This window comes from Lepisma saccharinum, chromosome 26 (assembly GCF_977018435.1).
Source record: "Lepisma saccharinum chromosome 26, izLepSacc3.1, whole genome shotgun sequence".
NCBI lineage: Eukaryota > Metazoa > Arthropoda > Insecta > Zygentoma > Lepismatidae > Lepisma > Lepisma saccharinum.
The window spans coordinates 5,786,506-5,805,944 of NC_139254.1; the positions used below are offsets into that span (position 1 = coordinate 5,786,506).

General features: G+C 36.6%; 1 protein-coding gene across 2 annotated transcripts in view; it reads right to left on the bottom strand.

Annotated features, from left to right (window-relative positions):
* LOC145979700 (constitutive coactivator of PPAR-gamma-like protein 1 homolog) overlaps positions 1-19,439 on the bottom strand; it is a 112,387-nt gene that overhangs the window by 52,197 nt on the left and 40,751 nt on the right. For both annotated transcript variants that reach the window (XM_083112675.1, XM_083112676.1), the window contains exons 6-9: positions 15,589-15,756; positions 10,529-10,727; positions 9,392-9,504; positions 1,450-1,624 (exon numbers count right to left, since the gene is read on the bottom strand). In XM_083112675.1, coding sequence (XP_082968801.1) covers positions 1,450-1,624; positions 9,392-9,504; positions 10,529-10,727; positions 15,589-15,756 — 655 coding nt within the window. The remainder of the gene's footprint in view (positions 1-1,449; positions 1,625-9,391; positions 9,505-10,528; positions 10,728-15,588; positions 15,757-19,439) is intronic.

Here is a 19,439-nt window from a genome sequence, read left to right on the forward strand (position 1 = left end):
TGTTGTAATTTTTATGGATAATCTCCATGCCCTACTTTCTGAAAAAGTAAATGTCCAAATATTCAACTTCTTTTGCATTGCAATCAGCTCGAAACACACATTTATTACGGAGATCAATGAAAATTTCAGGGTCTTCAAGGACCATTTCTAATTTTATATCGGTACTGTATCGGTATCGGCCAAAATTTCATATCGGCCCATCCCTACTATATATTTACACATTTACTTTAAAAAAAATAGGGAATGGAGATTATACAGGGTGTGCACAAAGTCTCTAACACATTTTAATTATTAATAAATCAGAAACTAATTTACTGGTGGCAGTGATAAATAAACTCAAACCGTTTTATGTACTGTATCAGTACACTTCTATGTGTGTTGCTTTTCTTGCATGGAGAATGTCTGTTTTCACATGTTCGGGTCAGTATTTCGACATAAACAGTCGCTATCGCATTGTTTATTCTGGCTTTCAGTTCATCACTTTTGCCTGATAAAAATTTCTGCCACATATACCCAAAAAATAGAAAAAGTTTAATGGGATTTTGTCGGGTGATCTCGTGGGGCAAGGAATCGGACCACCACATCAAATTCATCTTCCCGGCAAGCCTCCGTTCAAAATACGATGAACAATGTTGATGAACATTACAAAAGTGATGAAAATAAAGCCAGAATAAACAACGCGATATCTACTGTGGATGTCGACATGTTGACCCGAACGGATGAAACTTGGCATTTTCCGAGCAACAAAATGAACACACATAGAAGTGTACTGATACAAGACATAAAACTTTTTGAGTTGTATCTATCTGTCATTGCCACCAGTTTATTTACATCATTCATTAGTTTCCAATTTATTAATAATTAAAATATGTCAGACACTTTGTGTTCACCCTGTATAAGGGATGGAACAGATTAATTGGTACTCTATTGGTATTGGAAGATAGGCACATCGGTAAAATTACCAATCCGACATATCTATAAATAAAAATCTTATAATTTACTGCAAAACTCTGCCATTTTGTTAGATTAAATTGTCCCATCCCTGCTATAGTGTAATAAAACATGTTTTTTCATATTAACATTTCTGGTAAATATAATATAGAGCATGTTTCAATGTATCAGTCACCATCAGGTGAATAAAATGAGATGTATGTTAAAAGAAGGGTCATGATCAGGTGTTTGTTACATTAAATATTACAAGGCATTACTAACTTGATACTGTGAGAATTATAGTGTACACTATGAAACTAACACTGCATAATTATCTTCATACACCCAATTACGATTAACCTTTTGTTCCAAAAATTATGAAACTCTTACTATAGAGTATTGGAACTGGTTTCAACATATTTTAATATTCCAATATGGAAACTTGGGAATGTATTCATACATCAGAAACTGGCAAGATCATGTCTACTGAAAACAAAAAATTCTACGACCCTAACTCACCAACAGTGTCATCCTCCTCTCCCCCCTCGTGGTTTTTGATCACAGGTGTGGTGGTGGCACTGCCGTTTGCTTGGAGGTTCTGGCCAACTTCTCCAGGTCCCGGAGGGTCGATCACAATCTGAGGAGTGCACTTGGCACCAGCAGTAGCCTTCTCATATGCTGCCAAGCTATCTCTCTGCAACAAAAGATCCTCGAATTTATTAACTATTTTATGTAACATTTTAAGTATGAATCAATACTGGTTACTGGTATTTGCTGATATCAGTACATATTAGTTTCAGAAAATATCAGTCATAAAAAATCAAGATTTCAGTACAAGAACTGGGCACATTTTGGATCAAAAGAAGTATAAAAAATGGCTTTTCAGTGTTAAAATGGTGAATAGAATGCTGAATATGTTTTAAAAACTAAACTTAGCACACAAAAGAAGCATTTCCCTTCTAATATTAAATTTAAATAATTATTAAAGTAACAAGTTTATTACTTTGTTTTATTAAGTGTAAAGGAGTCCATTTTTGCTTCTCAAATATTTTCAGCAGAATTAATCGATTTTCCGTGATTTGTATAACTCACAGGATAAACCAAACTTCAGAAAGTGTCGCATCAGTACATAAATTCTAAATTTCATGTTTAAAAGTTTATTTCGCATTTTGTAGTTTACTTTGCATCATTTCATGAAAAAAACAAGGTAGAAAAATGTACCTCACACCTTCCAACAACATGCAGGCCTTCAAGGCTATTTACATAACTATTTTAAGCACAGACATATATTTGATATTTACTACAAAGGAAATCCTTATTTCCATAAACTTCTAATTTTAGGCTTGTATTTTGTTATTAAGGACAAGAGTACAATTCAAGGAAGATAGGCAATGGTCGAAAGGTGAGACCAATTGCATGGAAAGCCATGGATACGAAATAAAAGTTTCAGATGATCGATAGTCAATGTATCAGAAACAGGATGAATAAAAATCAATTTATAGAGGCATGCATATTTTGTTTCAAAAAAAACATTGTAATGTTAATTTTTCATGTTTCTGAAAGGTGTGAGGTGCATTTTCTTACCTGTTTTGTCACGAAACGATGCAAAATGAACTGCAAAATGCAAAGTTAAACACAAAATTTAGAGTTTACTTGAAGACGCGACACTTTCTGAAGTTTGAATTATACTGTGAGATATGCAATTTATGTAAAATTGATTAATTCTGCTGTAAATATTTGAAACTTAGCTTCTTTACTCTATCCACTCATGATTTTCATTTGAAAATAATATTTGACGATTTTTTTATTTATATCTTATCTCTTTTATAGAAAGGCTAATTTTGGCAAACGGCTCTGTAAAACAATTCAACAGTTCAGTTTGATTAAAGCAAATTAAAAAAATATAAGCAAATATAAATTTTTCCATTTGTAATACTTTCCATCTACTGTGGAAATGTTTCTTGAGCTTGTTAATGAAACTATAATAATTTCAATAACTTTTCTTCCAGTGGAAATAAAACATTCTGGATTACTACATAATTGTAACTACAAACATTTTTTATAGAATTTGTAGCTCAATTTTGGTGATCTGAATATTAAATGAAGAGAAATTTAAGTGGGTTTACACTTTACATATTACATTCCCTTTTGTATGAGCTTCACCCTGTTAGAACATATTTTGTTTCCTGTCTCAGAGTCTAATAAACAATTCAATGATTAAGAGATTAATGTACTTTCACCAAAAGTGATTGTGATATCATGTACATTATTCTATAAACTATTTCCTTAAAGTGATTTAAAAAAACCTACCTGAATTAAATCAAGCTACCTTGATCAGAAATCGTAACTAATACAAATAACAAAGAGCGTACTACTGTCTTGACAGGTATATTTACTTGTTACAAATCTGATTGAAGTATGGAACGATTAACGCATCACACCTTCACCAAGAAGTGTCTATTTCTCTCCTTCATCACGGCAACCATTATAGTCACAATTGGACAATAAGGTGGATTGTGAAAGGTACCCATTACTTACTACATTATGAAAATGAACTATTTAGAAGGGAAAAAAAACCACTAAGCAATAAAGGCCAGTTTCGGCATATGCTTACTTTGTTCTCTAGCTTCCTCAGGGGAGAGGACAAGAATAGTCAAGATTTAAGACATGAGAAGGTAAGTTAAGGATAAAAAAGGTTAAAAAAAGAAGACAGTGCAGTGCCCTGTCACTCCTTCCTACTCCATGTCTGGCTGGCAACTTTTTATCGTCTTATCTTTTTAACCTTAACTTACCTTCCCATGTGCACCCTTAGTAAATGAAGACAGAGTCTTCCAAATTAATGGGATATAACCATTAAATTGTGCAACGTGGAAAAATGAAATTTCAAGTAAGCGTTTACCGCATCCATCATAAATATATTAAGAGAGATTAACTGATGAAGTAACGTGACTGAAAATATTAATGTAGAAGGTATGCGTTTCATTAAATTCTGATGAAAATTCTATTGCACAGGTACAACTCCTCGTGCATTTTCAAGTATCTAGGTACAACCAACGGCGAAAGAAACAGTAAGCGAATTGTCCACCACCATTTTCATTCGTTCTGAATTACACAATATAACGACAATGAACTGAAATAATGAATTCAGTAAGGAGAGAACAATGCCTGCTTCGAACCAACATAGTTCCAATCCTTGAAACAACACAGGTGTAGAATTAAAAAGTTATGAAAATAGCGGTGAACAATTTGCCTACCATTATCTTTGCCGTTGACTGTACAAAGGAAAGTCATTGTATAACAAATTTTATCTTAAAGTGCATCGAATAGCACAATACACAATGCATTTTTTTATGTACTTCAGGACACTAAACGGTTCCTTAGCAACAACCTTTTGGAGAGCGTGACACTTACAAAGTACTTCATATAAAATGATTGTTCATCTCTTGACATGTACCATGGAAGAGGAAAGCAGTGTTATTTGTTTTGGGGGATTAGAGTGAAACATACTGTGAAATCTATCAAAGAATGAAGAGTCGGTATGGAGACAGTTGTTGGGAGTCAGGAGAGTGTAAAAATGGGTGGAAACATTTACAAACTGAAGACAATATATCAATCAACAACATCAAAGTAGGAGACCAGTTAGAGATGCAACTGCGACATTGAACGGAAAAATTAATTAAAGAAATTTCTGTTATTTAATTACTTTCCGTCACACATTTTCATTCAATAATTTCTTCTTTGCATTCTGTAAAATTAATCCATCTAAATTTTTGCGCTTAAATAACTAAGCACAGAAATATGGGTATTTTATACAAAGGCAAATCCCATACTTCCACTGTGAACTTCTATTTTTAAAGCTTGTATTTTGTCATTGAAAGGCAAGACAAACAGTTTAAGAACAAGAAGTAATATTCAAGTACAATAAGTCATGGTCAGAAGTCCAGACCAATAGCATGGAGTAAGTTCCGCATCAGCGACACTGAATACATCAGAAATCATAACTAAAATTAATAGCAAGGGGCAACTACTATTCTTGCCAGCTGTATTTACTGTTACAAATCTGATTGAAGCATGTAACGATTAACGCATCACACCTTCACCAAGAAGTGTTAATTTCTCTCCTTCATCACGGCAACCATTATAATCACAATTGGACAATAAGGTGGATTGTGGAAGATACCCATTATTTACAACAGGGTGTTTCACTCTCTCTTGGCCCCTGATTTTTGCTTACGAAAAAAACTATTGGTCATAATGTGTTGAGTGTCAGTATCCAGAAAGCCCCACACAACTTCGGATACCTGGCTGCACTCCACCCTCAACCAAATTATCCAAAATTCATTTGGTTCTTGCATGATACGTGGTTAAGAAACAGACACAGAAAGGAGATATATACAGAATTAATTACTATAATACAAATACATGATGGACTACACAAACACGAAGTACTGTAAATTCAGCTGCATAATGAGCCTCTACAGTGTACTTAAAACCACGCACAAGTGTCATGGTTCTTGACACAAAGATTTCCTTTCGACGACTGCTGGCCAACGCTCAAGTGTTTCTGCGGAGTCAGCTCTCAGGACATTCCCAAAATTTCATCTGTGGGTGTAAGTTCCCGATCTTAAGTCTATGTAGGTTCCACACGTTTTTAACCCCTCCCCCCATTTCCAAGTCACACACACTATAATAATCACTAGACATTGAATATACACAAAAAAGAGAAAGAAGATAAAAAAACACTAATTATATATATTGTTCACTGAACATAATGTAATGAAATTTGCTACAGACATAACTTGGTGCATGAGAAGCACTGTGATGTCAGATGTCACAGCGAGTATTGGAAGTGGTCACCATTAGTATTATACAATCTTTAACCTTTTCGTTATCATGTATCTATAAATAGATACGTTCCATAAAGCCCAGGTGATCACACATCTATAAATAGATACGTTGTCATGTTCGTAGTTTTTACGTCATAATGTCGCTATTATTGGCTGGAATTGGGACATTTTTTTCATATTATTGTTACCACATATATGTAAGTGGAAGGACTGTTGCACGTCCCTGGAAATTTCGTTATTCCATAAAAAAAAGCAGAAAAATGGCAGTTTTCTTTCAAAAAAAAAAAAAACATTCTTGTGCACAATAAAGGCCGGAATGTTTGTTCCATGACAATAATGCAGATGTACTTTGAGTTGGGAAAAGTTTCCCGGTCGGTTGCAGCAAGTTCGTTAAGTGCTTTCAGTGTCTGCAAAAAGGGGGTGGGGTGGGGATAAGAAAGAACGTTTTCTTCAGAAATATTGGAATTTTCTGGTTCCTCCCCTCCCCTCACATCCATAGATACAGTCAATGTGCATAAATTGTATATAGTCCGAATCCATGGTTCATTCCGCGTATATTAGTACTTGATTCGTCTGTCTAGGGCAATTAGCCTCCGATCTACAGTTATCTAAATTAAACTCTGCATTTTGCTAAAGATCGGCCCGGTCACCAGGGGCTTACCTCTAAAATGGGCTCGGTAATGGAAAGGTTAAACGAGAATAACATTTCTTGAATGCTGGCATTGAAAGTGTGGCAAGAGGCATTGTACCATCCTGCTGAAAATAGCCATTATGTAGTTTTTCGTCATCCAACTCATTTACAAACTTGATAAAGTGCACCACTCTCTAATTTTTTCATCATGAAGGGATGTAGGTAGGTGCATCACATCAGCAGGACCAAAAACTCGAGACTGAAAGCACACATCCGTACAATTGGCATTTAACGGCACAATCGTCCAGATGCATGTGCATGCCCACTCAAGGACTAGAGACTGTGGCACCATCACCAATGGCGTCAACATGAAGTCATGTCCATATCAAATTTCATTACATTATGACCAATAGTTTGACTTTTATAAGCAAAATTCAGGGGCAGAGAGCAAGTGCAACACCTTGTACTATTCTTGGCAGCTGTATTTACATGTTACAATTCTGATTGAAGCATGTAACGATTGACGCATCACATCTTCACCAAGAAGTGTCAATTTCTCTCCTTCATCACGGCAACCATTACAGTCACAATTGGACTACATGGTGGATTGTGGAAGGTACCCATTATTAGAGGCACATAATTTTGGTAAATAAACAAAATTTTGGTACAAAAACAGTCAATTTCGGGTTTAAAAGTGGTAAATAAAATAAAATTTTACTGTTAGAAAAAGTGGTAATGATATCTTGGTTTTAAAATTTTGAATATAATCCCAAATTTGATTTAAAAGATGTACTTACCACACAAAATAAACATATCCCTTCTAATAACACATTTATGTCATTACCAGAATATTAAGTGTATTCCTGTATAAACAGGCCATTTTGGCTTCTCAAATATTTATGACGCTCCAGGAGAACTGAGAACTCCAACCGGTATTATCCCTTATTTTGGAGGAAGCCCCCCCCACAGGTCACTCTCGCAGCGCCTGAAAGCGCAGGTGGGAGGAAATTTGCCGGGGGAGATCAACTACCCCAAATAAAATATGACGTCAGAAACCCCATCTGAGTATAAGTAATTTTCGTATGACGCTCCTGGAGAACTGAGAACCCCAACCAGTATTTTTCCCTTGTTTTGGAGGAAGCCCCCCCACAGGTCACTCTGAATAAAATTTAAATTACCATAAATCCTTTACCACTTATGGTATTTAATGCACTCTCAATGAGTTACAAACACACTGTACACAGTTCAACTATTAATCATAGAAAAATACAAGATTCTTGTTTCTTTAACAAAGAATGCTCGAACCAGATAATGAAAACGTCGCCTGTCAGTTGATGTACATCATGACGTTGCACACGATTTTTGTGTAATTTATCTTGCAACACACGCCTCACACGAATGCATGCATATTTGTGCACTGTTAATTTTTGGTAGATCTACCTAATTTGCGTCGACATGAGCTCATGCTAAAAGTTTGGAAAACAACAGCTTACCTTCTGTAGCCGGGAAAAGACGCCATGCCGTTGTCCCTCTGCGGACTATTTGGGCACGATATTTTCAACATATCACTTACGCATCTTCATTCTCTAAATCTTGAAGACGTTCCTCACCCGTTACCGGTGTGGAAACAACACTCAGTTCTTGTCTCACAAATGTGTGATCACCAAAATTTTACGGGAAAAGATTATCCCTTCCCTTCACCAACAAGCTTCTTCCGCTCCATTTTTTCCAGAATCCACCGCTTTTTTCTTTCTCTTCTTCTAACCTGTACCACCGTCTTTTTTGTACAACAGATTTAACTCGGATAATTTGTTAGTTAAAATAGTCGTATATTATCACAATACTTGCAGATGCATATGTCCAAGATATTTTTGTAATAAACGTTTGAACAAACTGTCTATCTTTATTCATGCGATAGCATGGAGAATATTACGCTGTAAATTTTATAGGTTTTCGCCATCACTGCAAATTGTCCTTGCGTGCAGCCGCCGTCACATCAAAATGTCCTTGTGCATAGCGAAAGCAAACTGTTTTTGGCGGTAAATTTTACGACAATGAGATCTTCAACAACAAGAGATTAAAATTTGTTATAAAGGCACTTGCAAAACCATGACTTTGAATTTAACTTCGAAATAACATTCACGTACAATGTGATTTAAGAATTTTACAACTTATAATGACTTACAAATGGTGCCATCTAGCGTTATTTTCTGAACTTCGTATTGTACCGGTTCACGGAGTAGATTATTTAAATGTTCTCAACATTCAACACTCAACATTCATTACATTCTTTTAATATTATGATGCCATATGACAATAACCATCATATATTTACAGCAGAATTAATCAATTTTCTGTGATTTACATAACTTGCAGGATAATTCAAACTTCAGAAAGTGTCGCGTCGGTAAATGAACTCAAAATTTCATGTTTGAGTTCATTTCGCATTATATCGTGACAAAACAGGGTAGGAAAATGCACCTCACACCTTTCAGAAACATGAAAAATTAACATTACAATGTGTTATTTCACATTTCGTGTTTTTGTCAAAAACGAAATATGCATGCTTCTACACATTATTTACTACATTATGTAACTGCACTATTAAAAGAAAGAAGAGAACAACAAATGATCTATCTTGTTTCAAAATTATAATTAATAAAAAACAGTTTAAAATGTAGCTGCTGTGCTAAAATGTCTAAACAGTAGATCGAAATTTCACCCACTAAACTTAGAACATGTTCGACTGCAACATCCACATATTAAAAGAAGAGGTTAACTGGCAAAATGAAGGATCACCCATCCAATTTGTGCCTGAAACTCCAAAACTTTGGGCTATCAAGCACTACGGTGCAAAGTGCAAATGAATATTATGGAAGTCATGGGTCCCTTTTCCAATATCGATTCATACAAACTCCTCTTGCAAAGATATTTGAGCACACAATAACACAGATGAGAGGAGGAAAAAAAAAAATGAACTTACCTCACTCTCTAGGGTCTCGGATGCAAACCTTGAGCTATCATGTTCATTCTGTTTCCCTTTCGAGTTTGCTGGAGCTATTTTGGATGCGTATTGGCCCGAGTCTGGTTTTCGTGCTGGAAGCAAAAAATTCTCAAGTTAAATATGAACGGAAAGTTCAAATCTACAAACATATATAATTACACACATCTTTGTGTAACAGATATAAAAAAAATATATATTCTCCTTCTTCACGTTGCTATGATATTAAACTTGAAGTCATCATCCAGTGCACTTTGCGTGGAAACAGCATGAAGTCGGGCAAACAGATTCGCAAGTGTTTAGTAAAGCGTATGAGAAGCCTCCATACAGCGTGAAAGTTGTGATAGTTTAAACATACCCATTCCTCATTATCATATCTTGAATTACTTTGGCAAAGATCATACACACATCTATTACCCGGCATGTTTTCAATGCAGGATCCAATCTGTTTGCCCAAAAGATGGCTGCAGAACGTGATTTCGTACAATGAATTGTCGGGGAACTTGTTCCATCCATAGGGATAAAATTATTTATTGATGCAGCAAATGATAAACATATCCACACCTTTCCCAAATTTGAACATGGAACCCCTGACATTGACGTTGGCTATAATAATATAACTCATACCACCTGTGATGAATTGAAAGCAGGACTTGTGAATTTTAGGACCTTCTTCAAGAGGTTCTTCATACATTTTTCTTCATTGTAATTCTTTTTAATTTCCAACCTAATGATTCATCAACCTCATTAATAAATGTGACCAGCACTGGCAGATTTTGCCTTAAAAGCAAGGAGACAAACTGTTGTCCTTTTATCAGCAATTTTAATGATACTCACATGTGCTTTATCAGCTGATATCAACAGTGTATCGATTAACCTGTTCTGTCCATAATACAAATAGTTCGTGATTTAATGTACAACATTTTTCATACTAAAAAAGCAGAATTGTGCATTAAATCGCAAACTATTCTGTATTACGGATGGAACAGGTTATTTTTAAATCAGTATTTTTAAATTCATAATCCATTTGATCTTTAACCTTAACTGAGTATTGGTTATCTTGATAAAGAATTAAATTATTTATAATAATAATAATAATGTTATGTACGATATATTTACCTGAAGTTGGTCTGTATCTGAGAAAGCCATCCTTGGTACCGTTTAAGTAGTACTGAACACATTGTCGGAATTTTGCTGCCCTGTTGTCAGATGATGAGCCAAATACCTGAGTAGCAATGGCATCCAAATTATCAATTGAGGAAAGGGTTCGCACAAAGGATGCAACACTTTTTACAAGAACGTCCGCTGGAATCTGAAACTGAAATAAACATACAGTAATCAGTAGGGTTAATAATTTAATGCACCATAAAATGCAAGTAAAAGCTCTATAAAAATTTAATGTCCCTACAACCACAAAAAATGCTGTACAAAAATTTCAAGCTAAGGTCAGATTTTTTCCAGCCTAGACCCTGTATAAAGCAGCTCTGGGGTTTACCAGCCTCAAATAAATGGGTACCAAGGGGCAACCCTAGGGAGGGTTAGGGTGGCCGGAGTGTGGTGTCGATCACATCACCTCAAAAAATGGCTGAGATCGAGAATGTGTGGGGCCTACGAGTGCCAAGGCCTACCTACTGACTGCCAGCCTCAATCCCACCTGGAAAGGTGGTAGATCATCCAACCATTTAAGGGGTGACGTGTCAGCACGACAAAACCCAAGTCGTCGTAGATTTCCATGACTGGGTTACGCTACACATACATAGCCCCCCAATTTCCTCCCGATGGTGGCACTGGCTGAAATCTGAGGAGAAAAGTTGTTACGCTTCCCCAAGGAAGAATGTCCCATAGCCACAGCCCAAAGCATGACACCTTACACCGCATGGTCATGGCACGGGACAATCGAGATACATGGTTCCACCTTACTTCTAACGATTACAAGTGGAGATATATTGCTCTAACTCCAAATAGAGCTCTTCACAGGAGTTTTATTTATAAAGGGTCTACCAATTTGAACGTCAGAACTTTGAAAGTGTTGTGGCAACACTGACAGGAATGACGAGATGGAACCGTGACATCTGCGTGCAGTAGTCTGTGGCAAGTTATGGAGAGATACACAATGCAACAACACATAGAAATTATTAGAATTTATTATCAAAATTAGTGTTTAGTTCGACAGACATTTCGTGCATTGAATAGAATTTATGGTCAACATATCGACCGACAGAACGAACAAAACTGTAGGATTTGGGCAGATGAAAATCTGCAAGTGATTCTGGACGTACCCCTTTATCCTAAGAAAGTGACTGTGTGGTGTGGTTTTTCGGCCAATGGCGTGATCAGACCTTATTTTTTTGAAGACTAACATGGAAATCACGTGACTGTCAATGGGGAGCGATACAGGAATATGGTGGTGCAGTTTTTGTGCGCTAAACTTGCAAATCTTGACATCAACAATGAAATCTTGACATCAACAATGTGTTTTTCCAACAGGACGATGCAACTTGCAAACAATGGAATTATTGCAGGAAAAGTTCCCCGGACGAGTTCTGTTCAGAAAGGGTATGTGAACTGGCCACCAAGATCATGTGACCTAACCTCCCTGAATTATTTTCTATGGGGTTATGTCAAATCTAAGGTCTACGAAACTAAGCCACGCACAGTTCGTGACCTGAAATGGAACATCAAATGAGCCATGGAGGGTATAAAGCTCAATATCTGTGCAGACGTGCGAAGTAGAGGAGGATATTTGAACGACATGTTGTTCAAAACATAATGCCATTGTTTGCTCTTCAAAATAAATAAAAAATATGTCATTATCACCTGTCCTTTTCATTCCATCTAATTTTAAAGATCTGATGTTCAAATTGGTAGACCCTATACAAAACTGAACATTCCACTGTTCTCATACAATGAATACAAAATTACATGTGTGTACATAAACATCAAATAACTCCACATATAACTACCTGTTACATTTCTGACTGAGGCAGATGATGATTAACACACCATATCCCCACCAAGAATTGTCAATTTATCTCCTTCCTAACGTCAACCGTTACTGTCGTAACTCGACAGTAAGCTGCTCTGAGGAAGGTGCAGTAAATGCAATAGAAATTTCATCACAGAATCAAAGTACCTGCTACTTTTGTATCCAACAAACTATGTACACTCCTGAAGGGCTTAACTTTCTACACTCAAATCACCATAACTTCCATCTTTATAAATTTTGGAGGTTATGTGATTCGCAGGTGGTCAGACAAAAAATTGCTGAAATTCCTGTAACTCTTCAGAGGAGTTTATTTATACAAATCTGAAAACTGCAATTTTTGGAGTAACATTCCACTGCTTCTCACAATGAATAGATAATTAGATGTGTGTGTGTGTACATAAAATTGAGCAAATAACTACAAACCGTATTTACGCATGTATAATACGCGTACATGTATAATGCGCACCCTGGTTTTTGATGGCGAAAAGTGACAAACAACTATATCTCTTATATAATGCGCAGTACAATCCAGTTTCAAGAAATGGCTTTCTTAGTTGTAGGTTGTAAAGCTGTTGCTATGCCGATCAAGAGTGAATGACATCATACCTATTAAATGAGTCATCTGTTCCAATGTGGACCAAGAGGAGAATATTCTCTTGTGTAAACGAGAAGTCACCAACCCACACGGTGGCATGCCCAAGGTGGGGGGGGGAGTGGGGGTTATAACCCTCCATTTGGTCCAGTATTTAAAAAAAAAAAAGAACATCAAAGGCAGGAAAATATGGCAAAATGAGGACTGACTACTTAAAAATGAACATGTAACCCCTCCCTTTCGAAAATCCTGGGCACGCCACTGAACCCACACAATTTCCCCCCCTCTCTCCCTCCACTGTCTCTATCATCCCAAATATTTCACTCTTTAACCACCTTATTTATTCTGTAATAGTAGAAAGTGAGATCAAAATTAACTTATGTATTTGCAGTGCTCAAGAAGTTATCTTCTATTATTTCTCGCTCAACAAATACCGCTGATACGTATCCCACGTTGACGGGAGGTGAATTCCCAAATTCCACCAGAACGGCACTTCTTTTCTTGGTGTTCCAGAACATTACATTACAAAGTAACAAATTGGGGTTATACATAATTTTGCTCATTTTCTCTATATTTTTTCTAAAAAAAAAATACCCTTCAAAATCTATACTTTTTCCATGAGTAACTTAACATTTATAGGAAATACATTCAGAACCCTCAAACTAGCAGTTAGTTTCTTCCATTAAGACATTCACACTCCATATATATATATAATAATATTTGGCCAGTAATTCATTTTAATTATTGTTTTCTTTTTCCTTATCTTTTCTTTCATCCAAAGTACCATAAAAATCAGAATGTTTCTTCATCTTGTGATGAGCTTATTTTAACCTCAGTTCACATTAGTGTCACTATCTTGAATGGAATACTGCTGTCATATTCAGAAACTGCAGGATTTAAGCTTTCCAACGATATATAACATGATTGGGGTTCCGTAAACATGAAAAATCAATGCAGGTGTCAGAAAATCATGGAAAGACCCTGTTTGGTTTCATGTTGGCTGCCCGAAACATTCCGTGCATAATACACATTAGTTTCTGGGGGAAAAATTTTGGAAAAAATGTGCATTATACATGAGTAAATATGGTATATAACTACCTGTTACATTTCTGACTGAGGCATATGATGATTAACACACCATATCCCCACCAAGAATTGTCAATTTATCTCCTTCCTAACGTCAACCGCTACTGTCTTAAGTAGACAGTAAGCTGCTCTGAGGAAGGTGCAGTAAATGCAAAATATTTGAGGTTTTGAAACAGGTTTCCAAAATTTGATTACTTTTCTACAGCCTTTTGAACCCTATGTTGATTTCTCAGATTTTTCTGAAAGTGACCTGGAAACTGTGCCCTTGATTTTTACCATGATCTACATTGTCAACCCTGCTGTCAGATGATAAGTCAAATATCTGAGTAGCAATGACATGCAAATCGTCAACGGAGGGGAGGATTCGCACAATGGATGCAACACTTCGATAAAAATTGGGTGGGGGTTGGGGAATAAAGAGTGGAACCTATGTTATTCTACACACAAACATGAGCAAAAAACTATATATACAACTACCTGTTACACTTCTGACTGGGGCATATGATGATTAACACATCATATCCCCACCAAGAATTGTCAATTTATCTCCTTCCTAACGTCAACCGTTACTGTCGTAACTCGACAGTAAGCTGCTCTGAGGAAGGTGCACCAAAGGCGATATAAATAAATTTCACCACACACTCAAAGTGACAAGTACTTTTGCATGCAACACTCTCAGTGGTCTTAACTTTCTACACTCAAATTGCCATACCTTCAAGATCTATAAATTTTGGAGATAACAGATGATGTGATTGGCAGGTAGTTAAGGAAAAAAATTGCTGAAATTCCTGTAACATATACAATATCCTCAAAATTGATCTTGAATGAAGCAGTAACTATTCCTTTTGCAAATTCCCTTACTTTCCTAGGTACTTGTAAATAACTTTGAAATAAGTGTCTTCAACTTTGCACGTTAATGAAACAAATCAAGTTTAGTAAACATTGTTGAAAATAAATGAAAAAATAACAATATTTTCATACAAAACATTGCCAAAAAGAAGCCAATTTGGAAGGAAAAAGTTATGTTTTCTGTTTCCAAGCTTATAAAAAAAAAACTGACTACCAGAGGTCTTTGAACATATTCCAAAAATTCAAGTACTCTTCCATGAACTTTTGAACACTCATTTGATTTCCATGACTTCTCCATAATACAGGAAATCCTGCGTGATTTGTACCATATCTGGGATGTATGATGACCCCCCCAAAAGAAAAATAGTGTGTGCTTTAGAGACTCTAAACCAATGACAATTTTCTGCGGACTGTTTCACATTTGCTTAAAGCAGCCTATGGCAGGAGAGCGAGAGAGCAGGGAGGGAAGAGAGAAAGAGAAGATGAGAGAGAAGAAAAGATGTTGTGTAAGGTGCTGCCATCTTGGTGTTCACCACTGTAAACTACCAGTGCCTGGGACAGTATATCATGCAAACTGATCAATGACCATTATGGAACTTAGCACAAATGTTAAAAACAGTTCAGTCCCAAAAAGAATAACTTAAGAGATTACGGTACCCAACCTACCTTTCCAGGTTGATGATCTGGGCAAATTGTTCTGTAGAAATCAGCCAAGTCTTCTTCAGTTAACAAATAGTTGCCAAGCAAAGCTGCCAGCACACAGAATTTGTTCGGATTGAGATCCAGACCCTTAGCTACCTCGGTGAGAATATATTCTTTGGTTTCCAGTGATCCCTGTAGAATAAAACACATAATTTAAAAGGTGGTATATTTTTTGCCATGTAAAACAACATATTAAAAAACTGAAAAGTAAAATACCATTAATATTATTTTTTCTTTGTTAAAAAACACAGTTACGAGAAGACACTTTCATGCCCGTTTGCACCAACGTCGATTTACTCGCGAGTAAGAGTAAACTCAGAGTTAAACCACGAATTGGCTGATTACACTGATAAACAAGCTGTAGATATCCGACATGATGTTTACGTTTTCTAATGCAGTTTTTCATGCTGATTTCAAATCTAAAAGCAGTTTTGCACTATCACGTCAGGTTTTGAAGATATCGACAAAATTTTATTTTTCATGGAATACTGTTCGTCGAAAAAAAAATAGTCGTCTTTCATTATTTTTCATGCAACGATTTTTTTTTCGTCGTTTGTGAAAACAGTTATACTAAATGTAATACGTCGAAATATTTTCAAGATCGCATTACTATACTTTCATTTGTTTCTTTTTATTTTGAGTGACAGTGGATTATGGCGTCCAGAGGTTGAATAAATTCACCAGATCTGTTTTGCTACGTGTGCGGCTATCTAACAAACAAATCCCATCGGAAGTCTTTTACACCGTTTCTGAAGGTGGATAGTGCTAAGTCGTGGTCACCAGGGTTCATCTGTTTCACATGTGCATGCAACTTGCACGGTTGGATACGGAAGGTGAAGAAGTAATGCTGCTTCATCTGCGAGTGGGATAGCAGAGATAGAAAGCACCACTACATAAAGAAGAATTGGCCGATAAGAGATAGAATGCAGTCATGAAGTAAAAACGTCCTTCGTGTGCCGTTGGTTGAGCGTGAAAATGTTATCATGCCACCACTTCATTTGAAGCTGGGGCTCATGAAGAATTTTGTGAAGGCACTAGGCAACGACTCACGATGCTTTTCGGTACCTGTGCAACATGTTTCCGGAGTTGAGTTATGCGAAAGTGAAAGAAGGTGTGTTCATAGGTCCACAAATAAGGAAGATCATTGCTGACAGCCACTTCCAGGACTTACTGGGTGGCACTGAAAGAGATGCATGGGTGGCATTCAAGTCAGTCGTAGTCAATTTCCTTGGAAATTATAAATCTGCTGACTACGTGAATGTTGTGCAGAAGTGCATTAGTGCGTACAGACAGCTGGGTTGCAACATGTTCCTCAAAATTCATCTCCTTGACTCACATCTTGACTTCTTCCCCGAGAACCTAGGTTCAGTCAGCAACGAACATAGTTAACGTTTTCATCAGGACATCTTGATGATGGAATCACGCTATCAGGGTCGATGGAGTGCAGCAATGTTGGCCGATTACTGTTGGACGCTTCAGCGTGGCATGCCAAATGCTCAGCACAAACGCAGCTCAAGAGCAAAGAAATTCAAACCAAACACACCTCAAATTAAGGAAGTATATTCTATATGTTTGTATTTTATATGTGTATTATACCTTCAACTAGATGTTACTATATAGAATATGTGTTATGTGACGCATTTGCACTATTTTCTTAGCTAAAGCCATGTTAATTAGTACTCCATGTAGCAATAAGTGCTCTAGTGAAACCTATGTCTGAGTTGTTTGCCTTGATACAATGTTAAACACACATAAATAGTTGATGTTGTATATCTCAAGAATTGTGGGTGTTACAGACAAATGGTTTGCATATTTTGAATCAGCATGTTTCAATTGTCTTAGAACGCTTCTTGGATACCAAGATATCCGCCGAAATTATTTTTTTGTTAATCAGTGTTATCTGTTGCACCAACAGAAACGCCAGGTAAGCTGTAAAAGCATGGTCAACTTTACCCTCCGAGATTGGCAAGTAAAAGCTGAGTAAACGCACTTGCAGCGGAGTAATGGCTGCTGTCCGTAACCAGTAATGTATCACTTCAGAAATTCAAAACTAAATAAATGTAAAATGGGAAGCAATAGACTCAAACTGTGTATGTAAAATGCGAGAAATATATAGTGTTATTAAATATATACTTTGGCAGACCTTTACTGGGCACATTCTGCAGTACAGAGTTTGTAAATTTAAACGTGCAATACAAACATAAACATACACCCACTAGCCGGTGAAAATGGAATAGTCCTAACCATAAACGATCGTGAATACTACGTGAAGGTACATGTATACATTGAAATCTACTGTAAACATCACTGTAAAACTACTTACTATGAGCGCAAGCTGCAATAAAATATCAACGTTTATTCACGTAAATATTTCCCCGTCTTTATCTCGTGCTTGAATTTTTCGTGGCAATCACTTGTCACTGTTTACGGAGATACCAAAATCCCGTTACCGCCACCCTCTCTCTCTTTTTCTGTCATGCAGCCACACCATGAGGTCAGAACGAGGTGCTACGAGTTGAAACATGCCTTGTCGAAACCGGTAACCAATCACGTGCTTCCATCTGTATGATGTTTAGGCACTTGCTTTGAGGCTAGCTGTTATGCTAGAATAAAGCTGGGGTTTCATGACTCGCGTGGGGTGGAATGCCTTTCTGATTGGTGCAATGGAAAATGATCCTAACTCGAGTGTTACCCTGACCCGTGGATTTTCAAACTCGGGAGTTTATGCAATGTTGGTGCGAACGGGCATCAAAGTTTGTCCGAGCTTTTGACTCCATCTCGGGAGTCATCATCAGGGCTGGCCGAGAGACGGCGAAGAAGATGTGGTCATTGTTCAAATGACACTAATTGCTGCATCTGTCAGAACATGTCATTGCGTTCTTGCAGTGTTGATAAAGTTCTAGGTTCTGAAAAATCCATGCTCTTCAGCCACAAATTGGAACAACCTGCAACAAAGTGTTCCTTGGTCACTTCTTGCATTGCTTTGTTTTCATCAATGTTTTCTATCCCAGTTTCATTTCTTACTTCGTCCCTCCATTTGACATGTTCCAATCTTCACCAAAAGCCATATATATATATATAAAGCTTCTTGCTGCTAGCCTAACCCTACCTAACTTAATTTTTTCATGGCATCCATGTTTGCGAACCATACAATACCAGACATAACTTCATGAATAATATTCCTCACTGATCTCAAACATCGATGAAACTATTATAAGCAGGGTTCAAAAAATTCCGGTCGCCAGGTTGCCATGGCGACTAAAAATTTCAGCCTGGCGACTCTGATCTTTTGCTGTAATATGTACGAAATTTTGATGATTCTAAGTTCAAATTGCAGTACAGCGTAAGTTAGCAAATGATTTTACTTTTTCCAATCAACGTTGTGAACATTCCATAAAGTCCGTAACAATTTCTCGCCCTGTCCCACAACACCCGATTTCCTGCTTTCTCAAATAATTTAGCGATGTTTTGTATACTGTGATGCTCAGCATCTTATACAGAGCATTTCAAAAGTTGCACAACCCAAACTTTGGAAATGTATATCATGAAAATCGTAAGAGATATTTACACCAGGTTTTCTGTATTATAAAACCTCATCCATTGAGATATTTTTCAATGCTTAAAATTATCAGTTCACTCCGTACAGAAAATTATATAAATTAATAACTGACGAAAAGCAGCATTCAATTTTTTTCTAGAAATGAACTTTTGAGTAAGGAAAATATGTAAGATATTATCGAAAGGTCATAATTAGACATTTGAAGACTGATGCCATGTCAGTCTGTCATTTGCGACCAATATTGGTCATGTGCAAC